Source organism: Lolium rigidum, chromosome 5 (assembly GCF_022539505.1).
Source record: "Lolium rigidum isolate FL_2022 chromosome 5, APGP_CSIRO_Lrig_0.1, whole genome shotgun sequence".
Taxonomy (NCBI): domain Eukaryota; kingdom Viridiplantae; phylum Streptophyta; class Magnoliopsida; order Poales; family Poaceae; genus Lolium; species Lolium rigidum.
This window is the reverse complement of record NC_061512.1, coordinates 250,605,330-250,632,589: the sequence shown is the minus strand read 5'-3', so window position 1 is coordinate 250,632,589 and position 27,260 is coordinate 250,605,330. Positions and strand designations below refer to the sequence as shown.

The following is a 27,260-nucleotide window of genomic DNA, read 5'->3' as shown; positions in this document are numbered from 1 at the left end:
AAACTGTAAACCCTAAACGTAACAACACCTAAACAGCTACTAGCTTATTCAAGAGACCTTTCGCAAAACAAAAAATCTCATTCAACAGGCCGACCGGGTAGATTTCGCCCATGCGGTCGCGTTCATACCATTCTGAGGCGCCATCGAGATGATCCACGCAGCTCCGCGGCTAGTGCTGCACGTTGCCCGTAGCGGCGTGCCTTGCCCTCTGCTCGCTGATCGCTGCTATAGAAGCGATGCCCATTCGAGGCCCGACGATGGATCGAGTGGCTAATCCTTGAAGTCTTGAAGTTAATCCGTCGAAAGTACTACGTGCAGGCGAGGCGTCCAATTACAGGAGTGCATGCCGGCAAAATCGATATGGGATACGTGTATGCTGCATGCGATACACCAAATGTAATCACCAGAGGGATAGGTAGAAGTGTGCCGTGTCGGCATTCTGTACTGCGAAAAACATTTTCCTAGACCACTGGTACACATACCTGATCTTCAAACGGCCGTCAATTACTCAGCCCATAGGTACGCAATGAATCAATACACTGCCATCAATACATCACTTTCTGCATTCCCGTATCTGAACAAAAATAAGCCTGACAGAGATCCACATGCTATCTTATGCGGTCCAGATATCAGGAGTATCTGCACCTGAGTGCCAAAACGCTGCCCCCATATAATCTCAAACTTTGGGATGGAGATTGTAACTCATAAGTAACCTCATGCACGAGCCACAACAAACAAGTAAACAACGAACAAAAAATCACAAAGTCACGCCACATGTAACAAAAATCGCGGCCATGCTGGCTAGCTAGTAGAATAGCGAGTTGTAGGTGGAGAGCGTGGCGGCGATGGACGCCACGCAGATGAGCAGCGACGGCAGCAGCGTCGCATTGAGAAGCATCCCCTGGCCAAGGTACCCGGCGAGCGTGATTGTCCCGTCGGCGGCCACCCGCGCGAGCGTGCCGGCCTCCGTGGACAGGAGCCCGCCGTTCCAGGTGCCACGCGACAGCCGGGCCGGCATCACCTGCGACAGCAGCGACAGGTTCACTCCCTCCAGCACCTCCGCGGACACGAAGGTGAGCAGCGCGGAGCACACGTACTGCGCCGCCGTGTAGGTCGACAGAAAGTTGAAGCTCAGCAGGACGCCCGCCAGCAGCACCACCTCCGACGCCACCAGGATCTGCCGTTCCTCGAACATGTTGCTGATGTAGGTGCCGACGACGGCGTTGATGGGGAGGACCGTGAGGCCCAGCATGGCCAGGAAGATGGCCACCGTGCTCGTGGTCCATCCGAAGTAGTAGCTGGTCACCACGCTCGACTCCGAGAGCAGGATCTCCATGGAGAACTTGAGCATGAAGTAGATGAGCAGCTGCACCTTCACCGACGGCGTGAGCAGCCTGTACGCCTCGATGACTGAAGGTGCTGCTGCTACTGGACTCGGCGTCTCTTCCTCCTGGTCATTGTCGTCATGAGCGTCTTGCTTCAGCAGATGTTCCTCTTGGTCGTTGTCGCCATGCGCGTCTTGCAGCAGATGCTTCAGGTGCCCTGTAGGAGGGAAGGAAGCATCATCACTCCCGAAATCATGATCAAGATAGATAATATGGGAATAAGTATCATAATTCTGCAAGGCATACTTGTGCTCGAGGAGCCAGCAGAGGAAATCTGACGGTGGACTTCTTCATACGTTTCGCCGAGAACCGGCTCTTGGAACGAGATCCACAGCCAGATGAGGTACGCGAACCAGCCAAACGCCATGACCCAGCCAGGCAATGTCTCCGCGTTGACGGTGAACGCGTACAGCTTGAAGTTAACCTGAAGTAGTCCAGCCATCGCTGGGCCGCAGGCCATGCCGAGGGCGCTGGCGCTGACGAACGCTGCAGAGGCCTGCATCCGGATCCTCGGAGGAACACAGTCACTGATGTATCTCCGGTTCACGGCTCTCGCAGATCCCATCCTACAAATCACCAAAATCACATCGGATACACTGAATTGCATCTTTGATTTGCTGGAATTTCATAGAAAACGGTTCTTCTTCTTCTTCTTACCCACATAGAGCACGGCCAACGAGGAGAACGGTCAGGGAGTTGAAGTCGTAGGCCATGGCGTACATGACATTCCCCAGGAAGAGCACGACGCTGCTGAAGAGAAGCGGCTGGAAGTAGGATCGGTTGGACCAGGCGCTGAAGTAGACCGAGGAGAAGACCTGCGCCACGGGCATGGACCCGATGATGATGCCGCACACCGTGGCGGCGGCGCCGAGGCTGGTGGCGTAGTCGTCAGCCGTCGGGACGACGATGTACGTGTTCACCATGTACAGGAAGGTGTTGGCCAGGTTCAGCACCAGGGATATGTAGTGGTACTTCTCCTCCGCGGCCGCCGTGTTCTCCTCCTCCGTGCCGGTGGCATCGTCTGGCTCCGCGATCAGCGCGTGCTGACCCAGGAACCGCAGGAAGTTCGTCGAGTTGGTCAGCTTGTCCGCCGTCGCCTTGATCATGTCGATTACCGGATCCTTCAGGCAGATTATGTCACTATTAGCCACAGAAGAGCTGCATAATCCCTCAAATTTTGTACGGACAAGAGAGGCACATGACTGAAGAACCTTTGGAATGGTCAGTGGGTTTTCGTCATAGATATTCAGATAGCTTCCTTCACGTTCCTCGAGATCCCCAAGGTTGCGAGACAATGCCCCCACAACAGCTCCAATACCCTACCCACAAATTTAATAAGATTTTCAATTGTTCAAATGAAAATATTTCTAAAATTTTCATGTTCAAATTCAAATATTTCGAAGTAGCATGGCAGAAATGTCGGCCGACGTACTCACCACATGCTTGAAAACCTGCTTGAGCTGAGAGAAGGGGTGATTGGATCTGCTCCTGACAAAATAATCGGTGAACGTGTACCCGAGGCGCTCATCAAACTTCTTCAGAATCTTCCGGACCGCGTTGGCGTTAAGATCGACGAACTTGAGGAGCCTCACAAGATCCAGGCCAACAGCCCTATAGTCCTCTTTCAGTTCTGCTATCTCTTGGACCAATGGAATGTCCTCGAGCACGGCCCTTCGCTTCCCCAACTCCTCAAGCCGTGCCGCGATCAGACCTTGCTGTTTTATCATGAACAGCACTATCTTCTCAATCTGAAAAAAATGGGGAAACAACATGAGATCATCTAAACATGAGATCGTCTTAATCTGAATCGCAAACCTCATCATCAAGCAACTTTGAGAAATCTTTGAGAACGCGTCTCCGGTCGTGATTGCCTTCCTTTGTCTGCTCTGTGTACACCTTCACTCTTGCCTTCAGCAGCTTGTAGTTGAAATAGTACCTGAGATGTTCAGCCAAACGATGTTTCAGGACTGAAACTGTGTAGAGTAGATCAACAGAAGAGAAAATTCTAGTTGATCAAAAGATGAGTAAATTTCACATACTCCTCCCATCCTGGAATCTGGTCTTTTGTTAGTTTCTTGGAGAAGTTCACCATTTTTCTTCACAGTGCATATAACCTACAGGACAAGTGCAAATATAAGGTATTCAATCAGAAGAAACGCAACTGACGAAAGAATCAGATAAGAACCTAGAAACTTGGCAATGAGCTAAACCTTACCAGGACTAGATCTTCTGCTCCTCCCTGGAAATATTCTTGGCGGTGAAGTAGGTAGGTGGCGTACTACCATCTGCTCACTATATATAGCTTTGCTTTTGGGAACGATTCTTGCACGTTGGATGAACTGGTTAGTTATCAATGCTGACAAAATCCATGCTAAAATTATATGGAAATCAAGTTTGATACGCACAGCTGTGCAGATCATTTTATATGTATCTTCACCGTCCATATCCATTAGCTTTTCATTGGGTTATAACGCTGTGCCAGGCCCAGCTGCATAATCCGAATTAACAGGAAAATTAAAATCTCCGTGTCTGACTTTTGTGCTATTGTATGATAGTTCTGTCCGAATATTCGAGAATATGCTCATTTGGACACAATAATTTATGTGTCCAAATCTATTTATCCTTTCGTCTAAACATCATATTGATTATCATCAAGAGACTATAACAACAGATTAGATATATATGTTTTATTTATTTATTTTTATTTGGACACAATAGGTAATGTGGAGGACTACTACCTGACTATGCAACGGATTAGATGATATATGTGGAGAGTTGACAATACGTTTTTTTTTCGTTCTGAAACGAATGGAGTTGACTTTGCCTAATCTAGTATTTCCGGGGAAGAAAAGCTAACAAAGGTCAACCATTTCTTTTTGCAGGGATAACACAGCAACCATAGCAAGAAGCCAGATAGGCAATGCAGCAGATTTGTTGCATATCCAGCTTGAAAACGCCCCAGTTCTATCAACATCAGATTGACTTGATTTCAGAATTAAAGTCAGACAGGAGCCAAGTGCGGCGTTTGTAGATTGTCCTATATGTAAGACGTTGTTCTGAAAAAAAATGAAAATGACATTTGTTAGTTTCAAAAAATTCTGAAAAACAATCCTAGATGTAGATAATGGTGTATTTTACAAACCAGTAAAATTTTAACTCGAAATACCATATGAAAATAACAAAAGTGAAAATCTGAAGTAGTTGCAAATTTTGAAGCCTCTAGAAATTGTCAGATTTTGTCATTCTTGTGTGGCCCAAAATACAAGGGGTTTTGAGTTGAGACTTTACACGTTGGTCGAATACATCACTATCAATTTTTTGAAACGTAAAACTGTTTTTTCCAAGTGATCACACGTATCGATTTTCATTACCCAGAAATAACGAAAACATTTACAGCATTCCAGAGAAAACGTTTACAACATTCCAGAGTTTAGTCAAAAGAACTAAAATAACGAGGCGCCGCCTCCTAATGCTAGTGTTCATGGCAATTCTATTCTAGGAGTCTCGAGATATATATATATATATACATCGCAGGGTCAAACCAACAACAGCTGAATAGAAGCCAGTAGAAAGCACATCAACATGCCATGAAGATAGAAGTATCAAGCTATCCTCAGAATCTTCTGAATCCTATCCACCTCCATTGCCCCATCAGTCGCTGAGTTACGACATAGCCCACTCTCACTCGGATTATCAACACTTCTTGCACCGACAACAAGAGCCAGATTGAGCAGAGCATCATCTCCTTGCCGAAGAACAGCAACATCTGCAGGGGAGTGAAGACAAAGCAACAAAATGACAGATCGATTAGCTCAACATGGTTTTTAAGGGAAAATTTCTCAAAACAAGCTTTGTTACGACTTTTCCAAATGGCCCAGCAAATCGCAACAACAGCAGCAATTTGAACATTGCTGCTAGCTCGGGAGAATTGTGGCAACCAAAACATTGAGCAAAAGATCCAGGGCGTGTTTGTGCTCCAAATCCAATTGCAAGTCCCACCACGCTCCAAACATATTTAGCTGCACGGCATGTAAAGACGAGGTGTCTAATCATTGCAGAATTGAAAAAGAGGGTCTCAAGTCCAATTTCGCTTCAACATGTTATATTTTCTAGCTATAGCATTGTGCCAAATTAACCACAACCACACTTTGATTTTAAGGGGGATTTTGCTCTTCCACAGGTATCTGAAGGACCCGTTGATACGTCTCAAACGTATCTATAATTTCTTATGTTCCATGCTACTTTTATGACAATACTTGAATGTTTTATACATACTTTACAACATTATTATACATTTTCCGGCACTAACCTATTAACAAGATGCCGAAGCGCCGATTCGTTGTTTTCACGCTGTTTTTGGTTTCAGAAATCCTAGTAAGGAAATATTCTCGGAATTGGACGAAATCAACGCCCAGGGTCCTATTTTTACACGAAGCTTCCAGAAGACCGAAAGGGAAAAGAAGTGGGGCCACGAGGCGGCCACACACCAGGGCGGCGCGGCCCAAGCCCTGGCCGCGCCGGCCTGTTGTGTGGGGCCCTCGTGTGGCCCCCTGACCTACCCTTCCGCCTACAAATAGCCTTCGTCGCGAAACCCCCTGTACCGAGAGCCACGATACGGAAAACCTTCCAGAGACGCCGCCGTCGCGAATCCCATCTCGGGGGATTTAGGAGATCGCCTCCGGCACCCTGCCGGATAGGGGAATCATCATCGGAGGGGCTCTACATCATCATGCCCGCCTCCGGATTGATGCGTGAGTAGTTCATCCTTGGACTATGGGTCCATAGAAGTAGCTAGATGGTTGTCTTCTCCGCTTGTGCTATCATTGTTTAGATCTTGTGAGCTGCCTAACATGATCAAGATCATCTATTTGTAATGCTACATGTTGTGTTTGGCGGGATCCGATGAATATAGAATATTATGTTAAGTTGATTATCAATCTATCATATATGTGTTGTTTATGTTCTTGCATGCTCTCCGTTGCTAGTAGAGGCTCTGGCCAAGTTGATACTTGTAACTCCAAGAGGGAGTAATTATGCTCGATAGTGGGTTCATGCCTCCATTTAATCCGGGATAATGACAGAAATTTCTAAGGTTGTGGATGTGCTGTTGCTACTAGGGATAAAACATTGATGCTTTGTCTAAGGATATTTGTGTTGATTACATTACGCGCCATACTTAATGCAATTATCTGTTGTTTACAACTTAATACTTGAAGGGGTTCGGATGATAACCTGAAGGTGGATTATTTAGGCATAGATGCATGCTGGATAGCAGTCTATGTACTTTGTCGTAATGCCCTGATTAAATCACATAGTAATCATCTTGATATGTACTGAATCTTTATTTGTCAATTGCCCGCCTGTAATTTGTTCACCCAGCATGTTAGTTATCTTATTGGAGAGACACCTCTAGTGAACTGTGGACCCCGGTCCATTCTTTTACATCTGAATATATTCTACTGTTCTTACTGTTCTTTGCAAACAAACACCATTTTCCACTCGATACGCTTAATCCTTTGTTTTCAGCAAGCCGGTGAGATTGACAACCTCATCGTTACGTTGGGGCAAAGTACTTTGATTGTGTTGTGCAGGTTCCACGTTGGCGCCGGTTTCACCGGTGTTGCGCCGCACTACACTCCTCCACCAACAACCTTCACGTGCTTCTTGGCTCCTACTGGTTCGATAACCTTGGTTTCTTTCTGAGGGAAAACTTGCTGCTGTGCGCATCATACCTTCCTCTTGGGGTTCCCAACGGACGTGTACATCTACGCGCATCAAGCTCTTTTTCTGGCGCCGTTGCCGGGGAGATCAAGACACGCTGCAAGGGGAGTCTCCACTTCCAATATCGTACTTTGTTTTTGTCTTGCTTTATTTTATTTTATTTACTGTCTTGTTTGTTTTATACTAAAAACACAAAAAAATTAGTTACTTTACTTACTGTCTTATTTACTAGCTCTATATCAAAACACAAAAAATTAGTTACTCGCATTTACCTTATTTTCCTCTTGTTTATTTCATCATGTTTCCTCCTAAGTACACTCTAAAAGACATACCGGTAGGCCGAGGGTCTATAATTGGAAGAGATAATATAGAAGATTTTTTCACTCATGTTAGTATAGCTGAAGATTTTTAAGAAAGACACTTGGTAGAACTTGCTCCTACTTATGAAATTGCTGTTGCTTCTCTAGTACACATGTTGAAAATTAAATTTGTTAATCTCAATCCTATAATTCAGCATATGTTTCTTACAATCTCTGATATGGAGGAAGGAGAAAAAAAAGATTTTGTCTTAGAAACTCTTCTCAAAGAATTTGGTGGTGTAGCAAAAGAGGCTAGAAAAGTCTTTACTAAATATAAAATGCTTGGTTCTTACACCAACTTTGCTAGTACCCTTGAAAAGATGGACATTGATAGGATAAATTACACTAATAATGTTAATAATGGAGGGGACATTAAGACATCAATACCTTGCAAGCTCGTAGGAATGATCGAGGCACTAGAAAAGAATTATGATTGGATTGTTCCTGAAAATTTGTTTGATGAGAATAGCAAGCCTAAGAATAATGAAAAAGGAGCCTCTGAAACTTACATAGATAAGATAACATGCATTATGGAGAAAACTTCCAACTCCCAAGGTAATAATGTTGATGCTCCATCTCTTGAAAATACTTGATTTGCACTTTCTGCGCCTAGCTGAAAGGCGTTAAAGAAAAGCACTTCTTGGGAGATAACCCATGTTTTATTTTATTTACTGTATTGTTGAGTCTTGGAAGTTGTTTACTACTGTAGCAACCTCTCCTTATCATGTTTTTGTGCCAAGTAAAGTTTCTATGCTAAAGTTGATGATAGATTTGGATCGCTGCGCAGAAACAGCATTGCTGTCTGTCACGAATTCTCGCAGAGCTCTCTGTAAAAAAATCGAAAAAATCTGCAAATTTTTGAGCGTGATCCTCATATATGTACGCAACTTTCATTAGTTTTGAGTTTTTCCATTTGAGCAAGTTAAGTGCCCCTGCCAGATTCGTCTTTACGGACTGTTCTGTTTTTGACAGATTCTGCCTTTTATTTCGCATTGCCGCTTTTGCTATGTTGAATGAGTTTCTTTGTTCCATTAACTTTCAGAAGCTTTGTGCAATGTTCAGAAGTGTTAAGAATGATTGTGTCACCTCTGAATATGTGAATTTTTGATTATGCACTAACCCTCTAATGAGTTTGCTTGAAGTTTGTTGTGAAGGAAGTTTTCAAGGGTCAAGAGAAGAGGATGATATACTATGATCAAGAAGAGTGAAAGGTCTAAGCTTGGGGATGCCCTGGTGGTTCATCCCTGCATATTTTAAGAAGACTCAAGCATCTAAGCTTGGGGATGCCCAAGACATCCCCTTGTTCATCGACAACATTATCAGGTCACTTCTAGCGAAACTATATTTTTATTCCATCACATCATATATTCTTTACTTGGAGCGTCGGTTTGCTTTTATTTTTGTTTTGGTTTGAATAAAGTTGGATCCCACCATCCTTATATTGGAGATATTACGCTCCGCTTTTTCATATGGAACACTTGTGTTCTTAATTGTGCTTTAATGTTCATGGCGAAGGCTGAAATTGCTTTGTTAAATTGCTATTTGGTTGGAATCAGAAAATGCTGCATATGGTTTGGAATAACTTGGCAATTGTTTGAGCTCTCATAGATCATGTTTAAGATCTTGCATCATGTAGTTTAATCCATTAATGAAGAACTACCGTAGAGCTTGTTTAATTTGGTTTGCATGATTGGTCTCTCTAAGTCTAGATATTTTCGGGTAAAGTGTTTGAACAACAAGGAAGACAGTGTAGAGTCTTATAATGCTTGCAATATGTTCTTGTGTGAGTTTTGATGTACCTGTTCATACTTGTGTTTGCTTCAAACAACCTTGCTAGCCCAAACCTTGTACTGAGAGGAAATGCTTCTCGTGCATCCAAACACCTTGAGCCAAAACCCATGCCATTTGTGTCCACCATATCTACCTACTATGTGGTATTTTTCTGCCATTTCAAAGTAAATTACTTGAGTGCTACCTTTAAAATTTTATTCCTTTATCTTTGCAATGTATAGCTCATGGGACAAATAGTTTAAAAACTATTGTGGTGATGAATATGTAGTTATGTGTCTTAGTTCTTATAAGTTGCTTGTTGAGCGGTAACCATGTTTCTGGGGACGCCATCAACTTTACCTTTGTTGGATATCATGTGAGATGCTATGCATGTTCGTCTTGTCTGAAGTAAGTGCGATTTCATGATCAAATGGTTTGAGTATGCATATGTTAGAGAAGAACATTGGGCCGCTAACTAAAGCCATGTATCATGGTGGAAGTTTCAGTTTTGGACATACAACCTCAATCTCTTATGAGAATATTAAGCTGTTGTTGAATGCTTAAGCATTAAAAGAGGAGTCCATTATCTCGTTGTCTATGTTGTCCCGGTATGGATGTCTAAGTTGAGAATAATCAAAAGCGAGAAATCCAATGCGTGCTTTCTCCTTAGACATTTGTACGAGCGGCATAGAGGTACCCCTTTGTGACACTTGGTTGAAACATATGTTATGCAATGATAATCCGTGTTTTCCGAGCTAAGTAGGACAAGGTGCGAGCACTATTAGTACTCTATGCATGAGACTTGCAACTTGTAGGAAGTATTATGCATAGCACATATGAATTATTACTACCGTTGACAAAATTGTTTCTATGTTTTCAAAACAAAAGCTCTAGCACAAAAATAGTAATCTATGCTTCTCTCTGCGAAGGGCCATTCTTTTACTTTATGTTGAGTCAGTTTACCCATTTCTTTCTATCTTAGAAGCAAACACTTGTGTTAACTGTGTGCATTGATTCTTACATGTTTACTTATTGCACCTGTTATATTACTCTATGTTGACAAATATCCATGAGATATACATGTTACAAGTTGAAAGCAATTGCTGAAACTTAATCATCCTTTGTGTTGCTTCAATGCATTCTACTTAGAATTTATTGCTTATGAGTTAGCTCTTATGCAAGTCTTATTGATACTTGTTTGAAAGTACTATTCATGAAAAGTTTTGCTATATGATTCATTTGTTTAGTCATTATCTTTGTTAGCAATCTTTTGTTCAGATCACTCCATTCATCTCATATGCTTTACAATAATGTTGATCAAGATTATGTTGGTAGCATGTCACTTCGAAATTATTTGTGTTATCGTTTACCTACTCGAGGGCGAGTAGGAACTAAGCTTGGGGATGCTTGATACGTCTCAAACGTATCTATAATTTCTTATGTTCCATGCTACTTTTATAACAATACTTGAATGTTTTATACATACTTTACAAGCATTATTATACATTTTCCGGCACTAACCTATTAACAAGATGCCGAAGCGCCGATTCTTGTTTTCTGCTGTTTTTGGTTTCAGAAATCCTAGTAAGGAAATATTCTCGGAATTGGACGAAATCAACGCCCAGGGTCCTATTTTTACACGAAGCTTCCAGAAGACCGAAAGGGAAACGAAGTGGGGCCACGAGGCGGCCACACACCGGGCGGCGCGGCCCAAGCCCCGGCCGCGCCGGCCTGTTGTGTGGGGCCCTCGTGTGGCCCCCGACCTACCCTTCCGCCTACAAATAGCCTTCGTCGCGAAACCCCCGTACCGAGAGCCACGATACGGAAAACCTTCTAGAGACGCCGCCGTCGCGAATCCCATCTCGGGGATTCAGGAGATCGCCTCCGGCACCTGCCGGAGAGGGGAATCATCACCGGAGGGGCTCTACATCATCATGCCCGCCTCCGGATTGATGCGTGAGTAGTTCATCCTTGGACTATGGGTCCATAGCAGTAGCTAGATGGTTGTCTTATCCGCTTGTGCTATCATTGTTTAGATCTTGTGAGCTGCCTAACATGATCAAGATCATCTATTTGTAATGCTACATGTTGTGTTTGGCGAGATCCGATGAATATAGAATATTATGTTAAGTTGATTATCAATCTATCATATATGTGTTGTTTATGTTCTTGCATGCTCTCCGTTGCTAGTAGAGGCTCGGCCAAGTTGATACTTGTAACTCCAAGAGGGAGTAATTATGCTCGATAGTGGGTTCATGCCTCCATTTAATCCGGGACAGATGACGGAAAGTTCTAAGGTTGTGGATGTCTTGTTGCTACTAGGGATAAAACATTGATGCTTTGTCTAAGGATATTTGTGTTGATTACATTACGCGCCATACTTAATGCAATTATCTCGTTGTTTACAACTTAATACTGGATGGGGTTCGGATGATAACTTCGAAGGTGAATTATTTAGGCATAGATGCATGCTGGATAGCGGTCTATGTACTTTGTCGTAATGCCCTGATTAAATCACATAGTAATCATCATTGATATGTATTGAATCTTTATTTGTCAATTGCCCGCCTGTAATTTGTTCACCCAGCATGTTAGTTATCTTATTGGAGAGACACCTCTAGTGAACTGTGGACCCTGGTCCATTCTTTTGCATCTGAATATATTCTCTCGTTCTTACTTGTTCTTTGCAAACAAACACCATTTTCCACTCGATACGCTTAATCCTTTGTTTTCAGCAAGCCGGTGAGATTGACAACCTCAACTGTTACGTTGGGGCAAAGTACTTTGATTGTGTTGTGCAGGTTCCACGTTGGCGCCGGTTTCACCGGTGTTGCGCCGCACTACACTCCTCCACCAACAACCTTCACGTGCTTCTTGGCTCCTACTGGTTCGATAACCTTGGTTTCTTTCTGAGGGAAAACTTGCTGCTGTGCGCATCACACCTTCCTCTTGGGGTTCCCAACGGACGTGTACATCTACGCGCATCACCCGTCCACTTCATTACTGCACATCTGCTTATACAGGCTCCTGACACTAATGTTTCCATCTTTTGTCCATTGCCATATTGGTTTGTCTAGACTGTCATTGAGCACACCCTGATTGAGAATATCAACAAGGCCACACCATTGCACTTGCAGATCAATAGACATCCATCTTTTGAAAGAAAGTCTCTAAACTCATATTTTTTTGCAGCAGCTACAATAATTAGTTGTTCATTGCATATGTTGTACATATCAGAGAATTTTTCTTTCAAAGGGGAGTGCCCACACCAAGCATCTCCCGAGAAGCTAGTTTTGCATCCATTTTCAACTAACATTCTCGTGCCACACAAGTAAATATCTCTAATATGCAACATGTCAGACCGCAGAGGAGAATCACCATTTCTATGCTTTGCAAAGTAAATACTAGTAAATACTAGTAAATCCAAATATTTTGTTCTCATGAAATCTTGCCAAGGTCTTTCTTCATTCTCCAACTTTCACCACCATTTGCACATGAGACTAATATTAAATTCAGTCAGATCTTTTACCCCCAAACCACCTTTACTCTTAGATTTGCAGATCCACTTCCATGTGACAAAGTGGTATTTTGTTTTGTTGGCACAACCAGCCTAGAAGAAAGCTCTGATTGGTCTAGCAATATTTTCAATATTTGTCTTATGAAGCAATCTTATAGACATTTGATAGAAACAAACATCATTTTTTATCAGTCTGCCACCAATGGACATTGCTCCTCCCATCCAACCACCCATACTCATCTTTACTTTCTCCTCTAGGAACTACAATTCAGATACAGTTAACCTTCTGGCACAGACATGAGTCCCCAGGTATTTGATAGGCCAAACTCTTTTTTGACAGTTGAAAAATTCAACATACTCTTGCAATCTATAGGCATCCTCCAAAATCATAATGGTTTCACTTTTCTCAAAAATAATTTTCAGACCAGACATATGATTTTAAAAATATAGAGGAGCAGTTTCAGATTTCTATCTCCTTCCAAGTCATCTTGCAATAAAAGGATTGTGTCATCTACATATTGCAAAATAACCACACCATCCTGCACAATATTATCAGCTAGTCCTTTTAACAGACCATTTCTTTGTGCAGTAACAATCATCTATGATAAGCTATCAGCAGCCATGTTAAACAAAAAAGGAGCAAAAGGACCCCCCTTTCTAACACCTAGTTGCCAACATATGGGCCACCACATTCTTGACTTTAACACTAAGAGTCCCTTTTGTCACAACTTCCTTGATCCAAACTATCCATTTGTCACTAAAACCTTTTTGTTTACAACAGTCCACAAGAAAATTCCAATTTACTTTGTCATAAACTTTTTCAAAGTTAATCTTCAATACAACCCCATGCTTCCTTTTTTTACTTTGGATTCTCTCAGAATCTCTTGTGACAACATCACCCCATTAGCAATATATCTCCCTCCCATAAAGACAATTAAAATTAGAAAACACCAGCACGAGCTACATTTGTAGTTTTCGGACAGGAGCCAAGGTTCTAATTTCTGACCAATAGGAAGAAGAAAACAAAAAAAAATTGGTACCCAAGGATTTACAGTTTTGTTAGAACATATGAACTAAATCTTAATCCTGGATTTGCATTTCTTTTAATAGTACAATAAGAAAAATCGTTTCAGCCTTTTTTTCCCGTTCCTGATGAGAGAACACCGAACAGGCGCCAACGCAACTGCTTCAGTTTTTGTTATTTCTTCTTTGGATCCAACAGACGGAAAGTCGACTCATCTTGTGCAGGCCCACCGTACATAGCCACGGGCACCCAACCTAACGGCCCATTAGCCGCAACGGCGAGCGAGACACCCGCGACGCGAGTCACCGAACTCCGGCGCAGCAAGACTAGACCCACCGCCGTGGCCGACGCCGACGCCGACGCCGGCGAAGAGGGGCGAGATGGGCGTGGGCGGGAGCTTCTGGGACCTGCTGAAGCCGTACGCGCGGCAGGAGGGCCCGGGCTTCCTCCGCGGCCGCCGCGTCGCCGTCGACCTCTCCTTCTGGATCGTCTCCCACAGCACCGCCATCCGGGCGCGCTCCCCGCACGCGCGCCACCCCCACATCCGCACCACCTTCTTCCGGACGCTCGCCCTCTTCTCCAAGGTCGGTCGGGCTCCCCTTCCCCTCTCCTTTCCCCCACCTTCCCTCAGACGTCCCTCCCCCCTTTCTTTTCCGTCGACTGCCTCTGGATTTTGCGCCTCGTCGCAGTCGCCGTTCGCTGATGTCCCCAGTGCTAGTTTCGTGTCTCGTATCGCGGTTTCGCCGGTCCGCATTCCTCAGTGGACATCTCGCGCTCTTCAAGCGTCAATCTTGGAGATGCAACATTTCTGAATCTTAGTTTCGATTTCTCATTTTTATCCTGCGATTTTGATTCACTCGTGTTGCTCCGTCTCTGGCACTGCTGCAGATGGGGGCTTTCCCGGTATTCGTGGTGGACGGCCAGCCGTCGCCGCTCAAGTCGCAGGCGAGGGCTGCACGCTTCTTCCGGGGCTCCGGGATTGACGTGGCTCCGTCGACGAGCGCACAGCCGGAAGGGGAGGCCAGTGTCCCGGCGCCGGCCAAGAGGAGAAACGCTTTGTTCACGCGATACGTCAAGGACTGTGTGGTTAGTGCCTGCCTATATCTTGCCCCTAATGTTGTTTCACGATTTAGAATTTAATTTGGTTACTAAGAAAGCTCGACTGAAGGTCATTGTTTTATAAGCCTTTGAGGCCACTAGGCAGTAATTTTACTCTCCACTCTAGTCTAGGTTGCCGATGTATTTCGGTGCTCTGGGGCTACACCAAAGATCCTATCTTTGACAGCTTCAATTTTCTGTATCGTGTAGGAACTGCTGGGATATCTTGGAATGCCAGTATTGCAGGCAAAGGGTGAAGCCGAAGCCCTTTGCGCTCAGTTGAATCATGAGGGTGAAGTGGCTGCCTGCATTACTTCAGACAGTGATGCTTTCCTCTTTGGAGCAAAGACTGTCATAAAAGTGCTCCGATCGAATTGTAAGGTAGGCAGTCTCTTATGGTTTTGATACCCACGTTTTTTTTTTCATTTGTTTCAGTCTCCCTGTACAATGGTCCGATGATCACCTGGAATTTTCTTCAGGAACCTTTTGAGTGCTACAACATAGCAGACATTGAGTCCGGCATTGGATTGAAGAGGAAACAAATGGTAGCCATGGCACTTCTTATTGGCTGTGACCATGATTTGCAAGGGGTGCCTGGTTTTGGGGTTGAGACCGCACTTCGGTTTGTGCAGTTATTTGATGAAGATTGTATTTTAGATAAGTATGTTTCCTACTTTGATGAGAAGTTCTTGTTATTTGTAGCGGAATGAATTTGCCAGCATTGCTTGTCTGAACCTGATCTTATTTTTGCTTCTCCAGATTACATGAAATTGGTAGAGGAATCTATCCATTCGCAGAAGGAGATGACAAGACCAATGTTGATGATCTACAGTCGACATCCACAAAGAGCCCAGCAGTTGTGAGATCGCCTCACTGCTCACACTGCGGTCACCCTGGCAGCAAGAAAGATCATACCAAGACTGGGTGCAATTATTGCTTGTTGGATTCATTAGAACATTGCGTGGAAAAACCTGCTGGTTTCAAATGTGAATGTCCTAGTTGTGACCAGGTAATCTCACTTGATTTACTGTAAAGCATAACTTTCCCTTTTGCAAGAACCTTCCCAGCTTTCTTAATACTATTTGTTTAGTGTGTATTGCACAGACCAGTACAGTCATGTTGTCTAATTTACAGTGCCTGATTCAGATAAAAACAGTCGCTTTCGCATGTTTACTATGCCTGATCTGTTGACTTGTTTACTGTCATAATGCTTTTGATGTTCTCCGTCCAATCAAATAATCAAGACAGTATGGCGTGTCTATTTTCCCCTTTGTAAATGATTTATAAGTTCTTAATGATCTATCTATTAATAGTATCTTTGATGGAATCAATGTTAGGCACGTGACCTGAAAGCACAGAGGAGACATGAGAATTGGCAAATCAAGGTCTGCAAAAGATTAGCTGCTGAGACAAATTTCCCAAATGAGGAGATAATTAAACTATATCTTTGCGATGACAATTTGAATAAAGGTAAAAGTTAATAACACTGCTTTTACTATTTTTCTGTTGTGCATATAGTTCAGAGTGAAGTCTGCAAGTGCTAGTCATATCGTCCTCACTTTGTCCTTCAGTATCTGCCTGCATTAAAATCTGTTAATTGCCCTCATTGATAGATACTGAGTCCTCATGACCCTGTCTGCAGAAAGTGGTGTTCCGTTGTTTGTGTGGAATGAGCCTAACGTTGAGGCTTTGGTTGACATGCTAAAATATACGCAGAACTGGGAGCCATCATATATCCGACAGCACATGCTCCCTATGCTATCAACCATATATTTACGTGAAATGGCTTCGTCTCCATGTCAATCATTGCTTCTCTGTGACCAGTATGAATTCCATTCAATTCAACGGATTAAGATAAGATATGGCCACCCTTACTACTTGGTCAAATGGAATAGGGTCACTCGTGGTATGGTTTCTGGAGATGTATCTGACAGGAAGCCAGAATTAGATGGTGAGAGTGAGGCTGAGGTGATTGTTTTAGACGATGATGATGACGAGGAGGAGGCAACTGTGAATTGTGAGTCTGCTGACTCATTGGATGATCCAGAACTGCCACAAGTACTCAGGGACGATAACGGCACCTTTCTGTTGACTGATGAAGATATCCAGCTCGTGGATGCCGCATTTCCTAATGAAGCACAGCGGTTTCAGGCCCTACAGGTGCACAATTGTTACTTTCTTCCCTGTGATAGAACTGAAAAGATGATGATGCTTTCTGGAGATTGTAATGAGCTACTTATTTATATTTGCGATTTGCATCTTTGTTTCTTGAACAAAAACTTTTTTCAGTGCGATTAACAAACCCACTGAATTATGTACAGAGGCTCAAAGAAGAGAAATCAAGGTCACGGAAATCCAAGGCAATCAGCACGTTGGAGACGCCAAGAGGGCCGAGACCCAGCGGGGTGCAGCTCAGCATCAAGGAGTTCTACCGCGCGAAGAAGGGAGCGGGCGACGAAGCCGCCGGGAAGAAGCCGCAGGCTGAAGCGGGGCAGTCGTCGAAACCTGGCTCGAGAAAAGCCTCGCCCGTGGACCTGAACAAAAAAATTCCCAAGTCCCTGCGACGCCGGCTGCTGTTCGACTGAAACAAGCTGACACGCCCTGACTGACTGGCCTTGCTGCCACTGCTGTATATGCGCCAGTGATTGTGTTAATGTTTCTTTTGGGGGTCTTATTAGGTATAAATTTAAGTTAGGTAGCCCTTGTCTGTATAGCAAACCGGTAATTTCTGTCGTAGGAAAAAAGAGAGCACTAGTTTGTTTAACTTGAGTGTTGCAACCTGACGTGATGTGTCTGTAATTACCTACTACTGTTGATGCTAATTTTGTATATTGAGCTCGAATACAATAGACGTCTGACTGTAATAAATCCATGAAGAAGAACATGTAGAGGCTTTGGAACAATCTGAAGAGGCTTTCAGTATAACAAAACCGTACTTGAACAGTTGAACACCTCCAGACAGACGCAATACTACATTACTACATGGAGAGGCATCGCTTTTGGTTGAAAATGATGGTTGCAGTCTTCCAGGCGTCCTGCTGAAAGAAGATACTATGTTCACGTGTGGTGAGACGAACAGGAAGACCAAGGGTAACTGTCGTCATCAACTTGTCATCATCCAGTATCAGTAGAACATGTGGCCCAGGCGGGTGCGCGCCCCAGCTACCACATCCAAGTAGTCTAGAAATGGCAACTGGAGCACTGAATCTTGTTGCTGTCAACATTGTCGTAACGCAAGCGTAGCGTGCGTGCCTGCCGTCGCTTCGCTCGTCCAGTGGGCGCTTGAGTGGTTGTGGAGGAAGCAGCCGCAGAGCTCTCACGCGGTAGCTCAGTGTTCCTGTCAAAATCGCGCTAGTGGCAAGCGTGCCCTGCCGTCGCTTCGCTGGTCCAGTGCGCGAGCGTGTGGTGGTGGAGGAAGCAGCCGCCCTACTCTCACGCGGTGAATGATCGATGCACAGTGACGCGCTAACTCAGCTAGCGTCTCCTCTCCTCCTCCATTATTAAGCGTGTGCTGTGGCCAACATGGCATCGATTTGATGTCTCATTGTGTCCCCTTGTTACTAGGGACTTGGCTTCTAGTTGCATTGATCTTTGCCTTGATGTGGGCAGGTGGTGGTGGCGTCCATGTTTTTGAAAACGTTGACTAGCAGAGATCTTAATCTTGGAGAATCCGAAAACTGAGCAAAAACAGCATACATGGTAATGATGAAATATTAAGACAACATCCGAACGAATTCTCTTGCAGATTTTAAATCTCTGTTTTCTTCTCACTACTATGAAAAATGCTCATATGATCGTGCCACTTTAGGGGTTAGTAGTGTGCCCTCCCCACGATACAAATATCACGCCAGTGGTAATATGTACCTGTAGCGCGCCACCCCACGCTATAGGTACACACCTATACCTTTAGCGTGTCACCCCTCCATGCTACAGATAATGCATCTCTGTACCATGCCCCCCCCCCCCCATGGTACAAATAATTGGGTCTGGTAGCCGGGTGATGGCCGGTGCCGTGGGGGCTGTCGGCCTGGTTTCGAATAAAGGGGGTTTGGTTCTAGGATCCATCCCATGGCGGGGCATGATGAATATCTACTTGATGCATGTATTCATTGATCAGATTGGAGTGTCGAGTTCAGGATGCTCCAATGCCAAGTCCATTGGGCGATGTACCTGGAGATTGCTGGATCGGATCGGATTCGGTCGCGTGCAACCATCTCTTATTGGACCGTAAGGTTACAGGGAGAGTGATGCGAAACTTCGCGATCTGTTGCCAAGACAATGTCCTTATTGAAGGCATTGTTTTGTGAGCGTTGATTTTCTCCTGGCTAAAAAAAATGTGATCTATCTATGATCACGGCGATAACGGTGATTCTGCAATGTTCTCTTCCTGAAAGCGTCACTTTTGGAGAAGACAGTTTTTCTTGTGATGTCTTGGTGATGTTTGGTCCGTTGTTACAAGGAATAGTTCTCTATAGCGAAACTATTCTTTTGTGTTTTTTTTTTTTGCCGTGTGTATCCATATTGCAATCAGGACAATGCTTTGATGCATAGGTTGCATGTAGTTGGTATCTTCGTGATATTAACATATTTCCTTTGTCGAAACAAAATACAAATCTCTTCACCAGATATTCAGAACTTCCTTCGAAATACAAATTCAGTGCTCTGGTGTCTTTGTGAGCTGCTCTGTTGAAGGCGGCACTCCGAAGACGGTGGAGAAGAAGAAAGGGAGAGGGGACACCTAGACTACGAGATTTTAGAGCATCTCCACTCGTCCCCCCGAACAGGCCCCCGGCGAGCGTTTTTTACATCCGGACGGCGTAAATCGGCCCAGTCGCGCCCCCGGTTCCTCGTTTTCGTCCGGAATTGGGCCTAGTTTCATCCGGCGATCCCACGCCATCCCGGCCCCCGGGGAGCGCTCGGGGACTCCGGACGAAACGAAGCGCGGGAAATACCGAGGAAACTTCCCGCGCGTCTGGTGGCCCCAACTTGTCGGCGAGAGATACCGATCGTCGTCCTCATCGCATCGTCTTCCGCGCGCTGTAAAAGCCTGCCGCCGATCTGCATTCGCCGTCCACGCGGCGAGTTAATGTCGTCGTCTTCCGCGCACGCATCGTCTTCCGCGCGCACTCCACGCGGTCAAAGGCTGCCGCCGGTCAGCTCGCCGCGGACGCGTCGCACTCCACGCCGCATTAATCCCCCGTGCCGGCCGCACCTATATACGCCGCTCCGCTCGCCGCCGGGGTACCCCGTGATCCACTCTCCCTCCGGTCTCCCTCTAGTCTCCGTCCACTCTCCCCCGCTCTCCGAAGATGGCATTCTCCGACGACGACGGCGCAGCCAACAATGGCTTCCCCGCCGCTCGCTCCACGCGTGGGAGGGGCACCTCCTCCACCGGGCGGGGTACCCCTGCCCGCCGGACACGAGGCCGCCCGGCGGTGGGTGGCGGGCGAGCCGTGGCGGCGTGCCAATCCGCCGCCGCCTCGGGGCAACCTCCTCGACATAGAGATCGAGGAGGCGCGGATGAAGATGACGGATGAGGAGCGCGCCGAACCACGCCACCACCCCGACAACTACACGGCGTGGAACTCATACTTCCTGCGCCGGTGAAGAGGGAGGAGGCGACGTCGCCTTCGACGCCGGCGCGCGTGAAGAGGGAGCCGGCGTCTCCGCCGCCGACCAGAGGGCGCAGCAGCGGCGCCCTCGTCATCCGCGACCAGCCTTCCGCGCCGCAGAGCGGCCGGAAGAGGACGAAGAAAGAGGCCGCCGCACTCCAGCTCGCCGAGGAGGAGGCGAAGCGCGCGGAGGAAGCCGCGCTGGCGGAGGCGATCGCCGGGTCGGCCGAAGGACTTGGAGGAGGAGAAGCGCGAGGACGACGCCGCCTCGGAATGGGCCGGCGCGGCCCGGGAGCGGCGGGGAGGCGGAGCAGCAGCGGCGGCTGCTGGACCTGGCCGCCGCACACCAACGCGCCGCCCGCGCCGCCCGCGGTGCCACAACCGCCAACGACGATGCCGCGCGCTTCCGCCGTCCCGCGACACCTCCTTCCGGCGTCGCTGTCCCCGTCGTCGACCTCGAGTCCTCCGACGACGACGACATGCACAAGCCATCCCCGGGGTGGTGGGGAGACGCCGGCCGGGCGGCGGCGGCCGGGCCGCGCAGCCCGAAGGACGACGGCTCCGACGGCGACGACGGCGACTACACGGTGTTCTACCGCCATTTAGGCATGTAGATCGCCGTGTTTTAGAATTAGCATTTGAATTCCCCTAGCCGAATTCGAAATATAGTCGAGTTCGGCCTCTATGTATGAACTCCGCCCGTTATATGATAAATATCATTAAATTTAGTCTATATTCACCCGTTTTTAGCCGTAGTTTGTCAAGTTTCCGTTTTTCAAATTCGCCTCGTCGACTTCGCCTGGGCACGCGGCTGGGAAACTAATACTCCCCACGCCAAATCTTCCTCCAATCCAGACGAAAAATTCGCCGGATTTGGGCGTGGGGAGCGCCAACGAGTGGGGATGCTCTTAGTTTACATGTACAGATATCACAAGATCACAAAAGCGAACAGAAATCCTGTCGTGTACGTGGCTTTACAGCGCAGAGCGTCTCGAAATAGAATATGGGTCAATTCATTTGGGCCTCCATGGGCTGCTTTGCTTAACGCTGCAAAAAATGCCACGCGTCAGCTCCTCACCGGAAACGCGCCGCCGCCCGCCGCCACGTATATTTTGAGCGCGTGAGGGACAAACTATATAAGACCGCACACCTCTCACAGCAATGAGTTACCCAGCACTCCGAGCTCGACCTCATCAACATCGCCGGCAACCTCAGACCCTCAGTCACACTCCACATCCCAACCATACCCAGCTAGTGTTCGATCGGCAGCCAGCGATGGACATGAGCGGCTCATCTTCCTCTTCAACGTCGTCGCAGGAGCACTCGCCGGCGCTGAGGGTGCAGCCGCCGCCCAAGCGTCCCGCGGGGCGCACCAAGTTCAAGGAGACGCGGCACCCGGTGTACCGCGGCGTGCGGCGCCGCGGCAGCGCCGGCCGGTGGGTCTGCGAGGTGCGCGTCCCCGGCGGCAAGCGCGGCGAGCGGCTCTGGCTCGGCACGCACGCCACGGCCGAGGCCGCCGCGCGCGCGCACGACGCCGGCATGCTCGCGCTGCTCGGCGGCCGCCCTGTCTCCGCCTCCGCCTCCGCCGCGCGCCTCAACTTCGCGGACTCCGCGTGGCTGCTCGCCGTCCCGTCCGCGCTCGCCGACCTCGCCGACGTCCGGCGCGCGGCGCTCGCCGACCTCGCCGACGTCCGGCGCGCGGCGCTCGCCGCCGTCGCGGACCTCCAGCGCCGGGAGGCCGCCGATTGCGTCGCGACCGTCCCCATTTACGAGGCCGACGCCTCCAGCGCGTCGGAATCCTCGTCCGCGGACGACGCCGGCTCGTCGGCCACGTCCCTGTCTTCTGAGCTGGATGGATTATTCGAGGTGCCGGCAGCTGCAGCACTTGGCATGGGAAATGACATGTTCGACTTTGAGCTCGGCATGTCCGGGGAGATGGACCTCGGATCGTACTACGCAGACCTCGCGGAGGGGATGCTCCTAGAGCCGCCGCCGGCGGCAGAATTCACCGAGGTGTGCTGGGAGGACAGCGGAGCTGATTACGCCGCGCTCTGGAGCTACACCTGAAACTGAAACACCCGGCGGACCCTGCTCCGTGAAACCACATGGAACGAACTGAGCCTGCTCCTGCTTCCAGCCAGCATAGCAAAATCTGTGGAAATCTGAACTGAACTCGTCAAATTACATGACACCAACAAGGAGAAGAAACACGAGAGGAAGGACGCTGCTGCTCGCTGTCAATCGGTTTCAGATTTTTCAGACAGATCGCAAAAAGATTGCGTCAGAAAAGGGTAATTAAAAAAAGATTGTCCAAGCAATCTAATCCAGATTCCAGAAGATGTGTCCAAGAAGGCGACAACCCATCGGAGGTCTTTTCCCGGTTTCCCTCAGAGTCCTGGTAGCCACGCGAAGTGACGCGGCGATCTGACGTGCCTCGCTCTTTGGCGGCGCCTTCCTGAATCCTATGGCCACCAGGGCAAGATGCCTAGATATAGTGGGTCACTTTTTTTTTAGATTTTTTTAGATGCCACCTTAGATATTTAGTTTGGTAGTGTAGTGCAGTAGGTAAACACTGTTGCATTTGTTGATGTAAGCGTTAGAATTCTGATCCGGTGAAATGAAGGAAGTTCTTTTCTCATGTTTTTTACGAAAACCACCGACTTATTAATAATCATCAATAGCAGTACAAACTGATCTAAAAGTAATAAAAATTACAAATAGGTCTTTCGACCACCTAGCGACGACTACAAACACTGACGCGAGCCGAAGGGGCGCCGCTGTCCACACCCCTCCATCACCGGAGCAGGGCAAAGCTTGTCGTAGTAGAGTTTGTTGTAGTAGACAGACGGGAACTCATCGTACTAAGGTCCCAAAGGACAAGCACACCAGAGCAACAACCGTCGCCAAAGATGACAACTGTAGATCGGAAGAGACTGACCTGAAACCACACAACGAACACGAAAACCGATCGGATCCCGCGAGATCCGCCGGGCACATGACTCCACGCGCCCTCCGCCAATGCTAGACGCACCACCAGAGCGAGGATAGAGCGGGGAGGACCTTATTCTGACATCAAGATAGTGCTGCCGCCTCACCATCCCGAAGAAGACACTGATAATAACCTAACAAATAACGAAAACCCTCTCGCCGACGAGAGGCCGTGGTCCGCCACACCTCCAAGGTCCTAAGGCCACTAGAGGCGGAGCGGACCAACAGCGTCGCCGGCGAGGGAAAGAACCCTAGATGGGTTTTTTTTTGGCCTCTTCCCGATCGTTTCTCCTAGGAGTCCCGCATGTAAGTTCTTTTCTCATGTTAACTCTGAAGTTTATAGCCTCTCAATAATAATCAATTTTCATATATTAACTTAACTCAACCAAATACCATGACACCAAGATTCACAAGATTTGCCTAGACGGCATCTTCGGTGGCAAGCTCGGTGCTTTTAGTTTTTCTTTTTATCCATTATATGCTTTTAAGAGGATTTCATCATCACTTTGTATCGGTTTGGCCGTTTGCCTTTATTTATAAAGTGGTGCGAAAGCATGTTTCGAGGGCAAATTAGATATGTGTTCAAAGAATAGGCAATAACCAAGCACATCTATCTTAATCGCACATCCAGTAATCAACGGCTACTGCCACCGCACGTTCCCACAACCGTTCTCACCTGCCTCTGCCGCTCCCCGCGCAGGCACCCTCTTAGCTCCAACCAAGGCTCTGGATGATCTGGGCGACCTCTTGCTCTCGACGATCAGGGGATCAGGCGACTTGGTCCTCAGAATCGTAGGCTGCATTGGCTCTAGACTATCAGGTGATGAGGTGACCAGGGGTGGAGGGGATGATGTTATGTTGTGATCCAAACTCATATTAAAGGGAGATTAATTTCTGACGAGCGGAGCAAGTCCCGTCGTCAGAGGCTTGTAAGATCGCTGCCACAGTCAATATATATCTCTTGTAAGCTGATACGTCTCCAACGTATCTATAATTTCTGATGTTCCATGCTTGTTTTATGACAATACCTACATGTTTTGTTCACACTTTATATCTTTTTGATGCGTTTTCCGGAACTAACCTATTGACGAGATGCCGAAGTGCCAGTTCCTATTTTCTGCTATTTTTGGTTTCAGAAATCCTAGTAAGGAAATATTCTCGGAATTGAACGAAATCAACGCCCAGCATCTTAGAAATCCACGAAGCTTCCAGAACACCCGAGAGGGACCAGAGGGGGGCCACAGGGGCCCCACACACTAAGGCGGCGCGGCCGAGGAGGGCGCCGGCCTATTGTGTGGCCCCCGTAGCCCTTCCGACTCCGCCTCTTCGCCTATTTAAAGCCTCGTGACCTAAATCTTCGATACAAATAAGCCACGGTACGAGAAAAGGTCCGGAGCCGCCGCCATCGCGAAGCCAAGATCCGGGGGACAGGAGTCTCGTTCCGGCACGCCGCCGGGACGGGGAAGTGCCCACGGAAGGCTCCTCCATCGACACCACCGCCATCTTCATCACCGGTGCTGTCTCCCATGAGGAGGGAGTAGTTCTCCATCAAGGCTAAGGGCTGTACCGGTAGCTATGTGGTTAATCTCTCTCCTATATACTTCAATACAATGATCTCATGAGCTGTTTACATGATTGAGATCCATATGATGAGCTTTGTATCGCTACTAGTCTATGTGCTACTCATGTGATGTTATTAAAGTAGTCTATTCCTCCTGCATGGTGTAATGGTGACAGTGTGTGCATCGTGTGGTTCTTGTCGTAGATTATGATCATAATCTCTTGTAGGTTATGGAGTTGATTATCGCTATGATAGTATTGATGTGATCTATTCCCCCTTTCATAGTGTAATGGTGATAGTGTGTATGCTATGTTAGTACTCGGTTTATTTTGCAAAGATCTATTATGCTCTAAGGTTATTTAAATATGAACATCGAATGTTGTGGAGCTTGTTAACTCCGGCATTGAGGTGCTCTTGTAGCCCTACACAATGAATGGTGTTTATCATCCAACAAAGAGTGTATGTAGCACAAATGAGAGAAGTTATTATTTATTATGCGATCAATGTTGAGAGTGTCCACTAATGAAAGTATGATCCCTAGGCCTTGTTTCCAATACCGCAAACACCGCTTATTTACTGTTACGTTGCATGTTTACTCGCTGCCATATTTTATTCAAATTACTATTACCACTCATATACATCCATACAACTTGTATTTCACTATCTCTTCGCCGAACTAGTGCACCTATACATCTGACAAGTGTATTAGGTGTGTTGGGGACACAAGAGACTTCTTGTATCGTGATTGCAGGGTTGCTTGAGAGGGATATCTTTGACCTCTTCCTCCCTAAACCTTGGGTGATCCACTTAAGGGAAAACTTGCTGCTGTTCTACAAACCTCTGCTCTTGGAGGCCCAACACTGTCTACAGGAAAAGAAGCGTGAGTAGACATCAAGCTATTTTCTGGCGCCGTTGTCGGGGAGGAAAGGTAAAAGGCCCTCATACTCCGGTCCCAGGTAACTAAGTTATTTTCTGTTGCCGTTGTAAGTGCTCGAAGCTATTTCCTTTAGATCCTGCAATTGCATCTTTTGGTTTCTTGTTTACACTAGTTAGGCATAATGGAAAGCAACAGTGAGCTTCTTATTCTATTTTCTGAGTTAAGACATGGATTGTTTGCTGCGAAAATTAAAAAACCTATGGAATCTTATTTGCATGCTAGTCGCAATGATATTAGTATGAACGCTTTGAACACCATTGTTGCTAATGATATGGAAAATTCTAAGCTTGGGGAAGCTGGTTTTGATGAGCATGACATTTTTAGTCCCCCAAGCATTGAGGAGAAAATTTTCTTTGATGATACTTTGCCTCCTATTTATGATGATTATAATGATAGTGGTCTTTTGGTGCCGCCTACTATGGAGAGTAAATTTTATTATGATTATACTATGCCTCCTACACTTGATGAGAATGATAATGATAGCTACTTTGTTGAATTTGCTCCCACTACAAATAATAAAATTGATTATGCTTATGTGGAGAGTAATAATTTTATGCATGTGGCTCATGACAAGAATGCTTTATGTGGTAGTTATATTGTTGAGTTTGTTCATGATGCTACTGAAAGTTATTATTAGAGAGGGAAACATGGTTATATGCATCTTAATAATATTAAGTTTCCCCTCTTTATGTTGAGAATCTTGAAATTGCGCTTGTGTTGCTTTTCTATGCTTGCCACTTTGTTCTTCATGAATTTATTTGTGTACAAGATTCCTTTTCATAGGAAGTGGGTTAGGCTTAAATGTGTTTTGAATTTGCTTCTTGATGTTCTCTTTTGCTTCAAATCTTATTTCTTGCGAGAGTGTCATTGAAATTACTGAGCCCATCTTAATGGCTATAAAGAAAGAACTTCTTGGGAGATAATCGATGTCTACGGGTGCTTCTATTCTTGTAGACAGTGTTGGGCCTCCAAGAGCGAGAGGTTTGTAGAACAACAGCAAGTTTTCCCTTAAGTGGATCACCCAAGGTTTATCGAACTCAGGGAGGAAGAGGTCAAAGATATCCCTCTCAAGCAACCTGCAACCACAAAGCAAGAAGTCTCTTGTGTCCCCAACACACCTAATACACTTGTCAGATGTATAGGTGCACTAGTTCGGCGAAGAGATAGTGAAATACAAGTAGTATGGATGGATATGAGTGGTAATAGCAATCTGAATAAAATATGGCAGCAAGTAAACATGCAGTAGAACAGTAAATCAACGTTGTTTGCAGTATTGGAAACAAGGCCT

General features: G+C 46.4%; 3 protein-coding genes across 3 annotated transcripts; 2 read left to right on the top strand and 1 right to left on the bottom strand.

Annotated features, from left to right (window-relative positions):
* Positions 1 to 805: 805 nt before the first annotated feature.
* On the bottom strand, positions 806 to 3,477 carry LOC124658267 (SPX domain-containing membrane protein OsI_32082-like). Its single transcript, XM_047196646.1, has 7 exons — positions 3,425 to 3,477; positions 3,201 to 3,321; positions 2,822 to 3,133; positions 2,597 to 2,704; positions 2,043 to 2,506; positions 1,632 to 1,951; positions 806 to 1,542 (listed from the first exon to the last, which is right to left on the bottom strand). Exons 1-7 carry the CDS (start codon positions 3,475 to 3,477, stop codon positions 806 to 808), a joined length of 2,115 nt encoding a protein of 704 aa, XP_047052602.1.
* A 10,679-nt stretch (positions 3,478 to 14,156) lies between these two features.
* On the top strand, positions 14,157 to 17,593 carry LOC124654190 (flap endonuclease GEN-like 1). Its single transcript, XM_047193210.1, has 8 exons — positions 14,157 to 14,360; positions 14,665 to 14,862; positions 15,085 to 15,255; positions 15,354 to 15,535; positions 15,634 to 15,883; positions 16,212 to 16,344; positions 16,517 to 17,034; positions 17,196 to 17,593. The coding sequence occupies exons 1-8, from the start codon at positions 14,157 to 14,159 to the stop codon at positions 17,457 to 17,459; spliced, it is 1,920 nt and encodes a 639-aa protein (XP_047049166.1). The 3' UTR covers positions 17,460 to 17,593.
* Positions 17,594 to 21,761: 4,168 nt separating this feature from the next.
* On the top strand, positions 21,762 to 22,553 carry LOC124657443 (dehydration-responsive element-binding protein 1H-like). The gene has a single exon (XM_047195997.1). The coding sequence runs from the start codon at positions 21,762 to 21,764 to the stop codon at positions 22,551 to 22,553; it is 792 nt and encodes a 263-aa protein (XP_047051953.1).
* Positions 22,554 to 27,260: the final 4,707 nt, after the last annotated feature.